At 57.2% G+C, this 5,973-nt stretch overlaps 1 protein-coding gene across 1 annotated transcript in view; it reads right to left on the bottom strand.

Moving 5' to 3' along the window:
- Positions 1 to 3,395: 3,395 nt before the first annotated feature.
- ZNF503 (zinc finger protein 503) overlaps positions 3,396 to 5,973 on the bottom strand; it is a 5,158-nt gene continuing 2,580 nt past the window's right edge. Inside the window, exon 2 of the mRNA XM_006915488.3 lies at positions 3,396 to 5,948. Within this exon, the coding sequence (XP_006915550.1) occupies positions 4,308 to 5,948 (1,641 nt within the window). The 3' untranslated portion in view covers positions 3,396 to 4,307. The remainder of the gene's footprint in view (positions 5,949 to 5,973) is intronic.

Genomic DNA, 5,973 nt, shown 5'->3' with positions numbered 1-5,973 from the left:
TGAACCTCAGTTCCCTGATCTATAAAAAGGGGCGAGGATTCTAAAGATCTCATGGAATTGTTGTGAAATTTAAATGGGATAATATAGGCTGGACATCATCCATAACAGAGTGAGCAGGTCAGCCTGAGCTTTGCAGTCACTCTGAGCATAACTAGACTCTAGTTACAGTGGGTGAGGAATCCTAAGCCAATATGGACAAAAGAGGCTATCAGATGGCCTCTCAGAGACAGGGCTCCCCTTCTGGGCAACTTTTACCCAATGCACAAGGAATCCATCAACTAGAAGGGCTTTTTCGTCTGCCTTTCCTTATTGCTGAAAGGCCATCCAGCACAAAGATACCAGTCACTCAGTGTCACCACCAGAGGTAGAGGTGGGGGCAGGGATTGAATGGAGAGAAAGGCTTGGGCCGTTTCTGCTGGCCTTGCAACTGGCTTCCAGGACTTGGCCTCAGTTTTTACACCTGTGTCAGGGGCTGGTAAAGAGATGAACAGCTCTTGGTAAGGGTTAGGGCCTAGGAAATAATCAGCGAATGAGAGCGTAAATGAATGCATGAATGTGTAGGGATCACTTCAGTATGACAGACAAGGTGACCCGTTGGAACCTCGAGGGTGGTGGCGGGAGCTCCCAGGGCTGGGAGCTGGGCCAACTCTAGGACAGAGAAAGAGAGCAAGAGGAACACAATAGCAGAAGCTAGAGCAGGTGAAGTGCAGAATACAAGGTTCGCAGCAGGAGAGGAGCGACTAGTTACAAGGAGGGGACTCCAGGACACAGCTCCGGAAAGGCATGCGAAAGTAGAGGCTCTGGGTTTGACCATCAAGCCGGCCCGCGCACTGGACCGGGTTCCGGGTCTCCTTCCGCTACGCCAGGCTCCGCAGCGCCGCCTGGCGGACACGTCGCGCTTCGCTCGGGCTTCAGCTGCAGCGGAAAGATCAGAAAAACGTGGGAGAGCGCCCCGAGCGCGCCGCGGGGAGGGGCGTTTGTTCCCCAACGGGTTGCATTGGCCAGAACTCGCGGCACATACTGTTACCTTCCGTTCTCTAACCGCGTACCCAGGGTGATTCAGCTCCGTTCAATACGTCGGGGAGCCCTTTTTTCTCTCAGCCCTCGGTCCCAGCTCCGGAATTTTGCTGCCTCCTGAGCAGCTTCTCCGAAAAAGATGTCTCATTAATATTTCAAGGATTTTTGGTTTTGATTTTTGTTAATAAAATACCAAGAGTGAGCGTGAAGTTACAAACGTGGCCAGTTCGTCTCCCTTCAGGTTCCAGAAGTGAAATTCCAGGGCTGGGGAATTTCTAGGTACATCCCCGCCCAAGAGGGTCCGGGCGGGCGAGGCGTAGCGGCACAAGGACCCTTGTATGAAGACGCGAGGCGAAGGAAGGCGAAGCATGTGGGCGGAGTGGCTAAGGGCGTGTGGCTGGTGCTGGTGAGAGGATGAGCAGGGGCCTAGCTTTCACATCCCAAGCCGTGAGCGCTGGAGTCGATCCGAACTCGGGCCGCACTACCTCCTTGAACGTCCTCTCCTCGCACTTAGCGGGAGATGGGTGTCTGTCTGAGAGTCTGGGGGTGACAAGCTTCCCCATAGGCCGGGGTTCTCGAGGAGCCAGGCTCAGTCTGGCCCAGTCCAGTCTCGTAGCCGGACCGGAGTGGGAGCTGGGCTGCGGTGTCCCGGGGCACCACCGGCCGGGGTCCTCCTCGTTCATCAGCTCTCATTCCCGGAGTCAGGGAGTCCAGGCAGGAGGGTAGGAAGTGCAGGAGGCTGCCACCCTCTGGGTGGCGGCGTTGGAGCCTGATTCTCCAAGTCCTTTCTAGGCAGAGGTCTGGGAGTTTCCAGCTGCATCACAGGGGCTGCTGTGCGTGCAACCCGGGAAAAGGCCGTGCAGCCGAGAGGCTGACGCTGAGAGAAGGTTGGAAAATCTCAAAGTTATCAACCTCGGAGCAAATGGTGGCGGGGGCCGCGCGTACGACCGACCGAGGCCAGAGGCGGAGGGTGGCCTCTGCTCGGCGGTGAGCCTCCAGAGGCAGCAGGGGGAGTTTGACACCGAGGGAGGCCAGTGGCTGGGAGAAGCCAGAAAGGCCTGACCCTAGGGAGAGGGAAGTTCGGGGTACGCTCTCAACGCCTCGACTGCGTGGTCCGGGGATCCTAGGAAAGGGGCGCTCAGTGCCCAGAGCTCCCGCGGACCTGGAGGGCGAGCGCTCAAACAGCCATAAGTCCAGAGTCATTCTGAGGCCTGGAGTATGAGAGAGAGAGAGAGTGTGTGTGTGTGTGTGTGTGTGTGTGTATGTGTGTGTGTGTATGTGTGTGTGTGTACGCCTGTGCGTGTGTGTGCGCGCGCGCGGATGGGGTCGGCTGGGCCTCAGGACCCCCTCCCCCCAAAAAAGACTAGGGCTCTTCTCTGTGTAGTTCCATTGGCCCTTCAGGCAGCTCAGTCCCACCGCTTAATATGAGGAGAAGGGAGCGATGCGCACCGCAGAGATCCGCGCTGGGGTAGAGGGTCCCACAGTGCCTTTGCGGAGCAGAGCTCGCAGCCCAGAATGGCACTCGGTGCCCACTTGGTCGCCCCAGCGAGGCCGACAATGAGCGCCGGGACCATCACGGGATTGAATTTGAAGGGGCTTTGGGTCCCGCCCTGGCGCGCTGTCCTGCAGCACAGACTGGGATAGAGCTCGGCTGCAGAGAAATCCGGACGCGGAAAAGCAGCCGCGGCGCCAGCCTGCGGTGGGTTCCGACTCGGGAGAGAGGAAGGAGCCGGAGGGGTCGGGGTGGGGGAGCCGGAGGGGGTCGGCTGGCGGCCACCTCTGGCCCTCCGCAGCTGGAAGAAAAGGAAAGCGAACTCACTTTCCCCCGAGAGACAGGAGAGTTCCGGCGCGCTCTCCCCAAGCCTGGGAAACAGGTTTCCAAGGGCCGTCTGTCTTCAAGTCTATGCCGGCTGCCCACCCAGGACAAGGGATCCTTAGAAAGCAAAGGGAGGGACAGTGGGCAGCGGCACCTCCTCGGGGCCGAAGCTCGGCGGGCGAGTCTGGGCCTGCACTGCTCTCTGCACAAAACGAAACCCAAACTCCCAAAAATCTCAGGAGGAAATTTTAAAAAATATTTTTTCCTTTCACTTTTAATAAACAGGCTTCTGGGAGAAAAATTAAAAACGAAACGAGCGATAGCTAAGGACACTGTCTTTCCAAATTGTGAAATCCCCTTTAAAAATATTTTTCCTAAGGCCAACCCCAGGACTGGCCCGCCCTTCCGAAGCTTTTGCCTCTTCCTGAAAATCACAACAAAACAATCGGAAATGCGGCCACAGTCCTGGGAAGGAGTAGCCGTGTGGCCCAGGGGACCTACATCGGCTAAAACTGCCATGCTCTTCTTTAACTAATAATAATAATAATAATAATGAAAAAACTTTTAATACATCAAATATACGGAATTTTAATCTTTAAAGCAATACATTGTCTATTATTTTAGTACATGACGTAAACCTTACTTGTCCCCTTCTCAACGGGTGGACTTAAAAATTAAAAATAGTTAAGTGTTCCTTTTAAAGAACAAAATAAGGCAAATGAGGTTTTGGAATAGAATTGTTTTTCTTTTTTTTTTTTTTTTTTTTTCCAGAATACATACAAAAAAAAACCCATTTTCTTCCGATGGTATACACCTTAAAAATAATTGTAATTTGAAATCAGAGCTGACAAATTGTGACTTGTTTTGTTTTTTTTTCTTTTTTTGTAACAAACATGCATGTAAATTGTGTTTCAATCAGACATTAAATAAGAACGTACAATACAATCATAGCAATTTTAAAGTAACATTAAAGAGAAGACCTCTAGTTCTGTGGCGGTTTTGTATTTATTTGTAATCTACAAGGGACGGAGGGTTTGTTTTCCATTTTTACCCTCAAGTTTTAATTTTTCCCCCTTTTTCTTTTTACCTACGGAGCTCAAACTAAATAATGCACTTTAGAACCACGGGTCCGCTTGGAGCTAACATAAATAAATACCAGTGTCCACCAATGATGCAGTCCTCAAATGAACACTTTCTCAATTATTTTTTCCTTCTTTTTCTATAAAAAGTCAAATGATATTTTTTCAACTTTTATAAAGTTTGGATGGGGAGGTGAGGTGTGGGGAAGGGGAGTTTCCCACCGGGTCTCGGTCGCTGTTTTGGGTAGATAGATACGGTATATATATTTTTCTTTTCCTGGCCCGGGTCATCCCCACGCTCGGTGACAGTAGCTTCTCCCTGTTCCCGCCCCTCCCTCGGCTCCTCCCCTCCCCCCAGCTCCTTTCTCTCTCTTGCTAACCCCCTCGACGGTCCCTCACTGATACCCCAGCGCCGAGGCCGTGGTCAGTCTCTGTCCGTAGAGGGCGTAGGGGGAGTAGTAGGGTCCGGTGGCGGCGGGCACGGGCACCGGAGCGCCAGGCGTGGGGAGCGGGCTCTTGGAGTAGGGGTGGTAGCGGCTGCTCAGTCCCAGCGCGTGGTGGGGGCTGCGCAGCGCCAGCGTCCCGGGGCTGCCGGGAGCGCCCGACGTGGGGATGTGCATGTGGCAAGCCATGGCTGCTGCTGCGGCACTGGCCAGAGACGACGAGCTGGGGTAGCCCGACAGGAGTTTGTCTGTCCCGGGGAAGGCCGTATGGGTCCGCAAGTGGCTCAGCAGCTCTTCGGACGTGGCGAAGCGCTTGTCGCACGGCCCGTTAGCCGACACCCAGTTGCAGATGTGGGGGAGTGGGTCGTTAGGAAGCATGAAACCGTAAGGGTAGAGGGGATGGCCCGCCAGGGAAGGCGGTGTGGCGCCGGCAGCAGCCGCTGCCGTTAGCGAAGAGTGCACGCCGTGCAGCGGGTGTGTGGGGTACACCAGCGGGTATCCAGACTTGAGTGCTGCGGCCGCCGCGGCCGGATCATGGGCGCACGATGCACTGGCTGCCGCCGCCCCAGCCAGGTGGCTGGCGCAGTGGTAGCTGAGGCAGTACGGGTCCCGGCACAAACTCGCTGTCATTACGGACGGCGGCGAAGCCCCGGCCAAGGGGCTCGAGCCGGCCGGTTTACTGCAGCCCAGCGAGCCCGCCGCAGCCGCCGCCAGCTGTGCCCCCACGAGGCTGCCGGGCTTGGTAGGGTCGAGCGCCACGCCGTGTGGCAGGAACTGGGGCGGGTAGCCGGCGTAGGCGCCAGCCAGGCTGCCTGGGTAGGTCATACCCGCGGGAGGCAGAGGGAACACTGTCTGACCCGGCTTGTAGGGCGATACCGGTGCTACCAGCCCAGAGCCCAGCACCGAGGAGGAGGTGGGCGCGCTAGGGCCCGAGCCCGAGCTTGAGCCTGATGAGCCGCCACAGTCCGAGCCTAGAGCCTTGCCTCCGGGGCCTCCATCTGGGTGCTGGTTCACGTCCACATTAATCCCGCCGCCGCAGCTAATCCGGCCGTGCGCCAGCCCGGTGGGTCCCCCTTCGGCCGAGGCGCCCCCAGAGCCCTTACTGCCGCCACTGCCGCCGCCTGCGTCGGGGTCCTTTTTGTCGTCCTTGCCCTCCGGGCCGCTCCCGGTGGAAGGCAGCATACCTCCTGGAGAGCAGGCCGAGGCGCTGGAGCTTGGGCTGCCTGTCCTGGGCGTGAATGGCTGGCAGGTGGCGCTCGGTACCCGGAATCCGGACTTCTCCGCGGAAACTCCCCCGCCGCCGCCGCCACCCCCGCCGCCACCGCCTCCTCCGCCGCCGCCTCCTGGCTCCTTCTTATCCGAGCCGGGTTTGGAGTACGGCTTGAAACTCGACTTGTCCTCCACGCCGATGTCACTCAGCTTGAGGGGGCCTGACTTTCCGTCCTTGTCACCCCCGGCGCCACCGCCGGCACCGCCCGCGCCACCCCCATTGGAGGCGACCGAAGAGAGTTTGGAGGAGGGCGAGGGGTCGGGCTTTCCGATCTGCGAGCATGTTTGCGCCAACAGCGCCAGCGGGCTCTTCTTGGCATCAAGCTGCGGAGTCAGACGGGGGGGGGGG

Source organism: Pteropus alecto, unplaced genomic scaffold (genome assembly GCF_000325575.1).
Source record: "Pteropus alecto unplaced genomic scaffold, ASM32557v1 scaffold155, whole genome shotgun sequence".
Lineage (NCBI taxonomy): Eukaryota > Metazoa > Chordata > Mammalia > Chiroptera > Pteropodidae > Pteropus > Pteropus alecto.
This window is presented reverse-complemented; position numbering and strand designations above follow the sequence as displayed.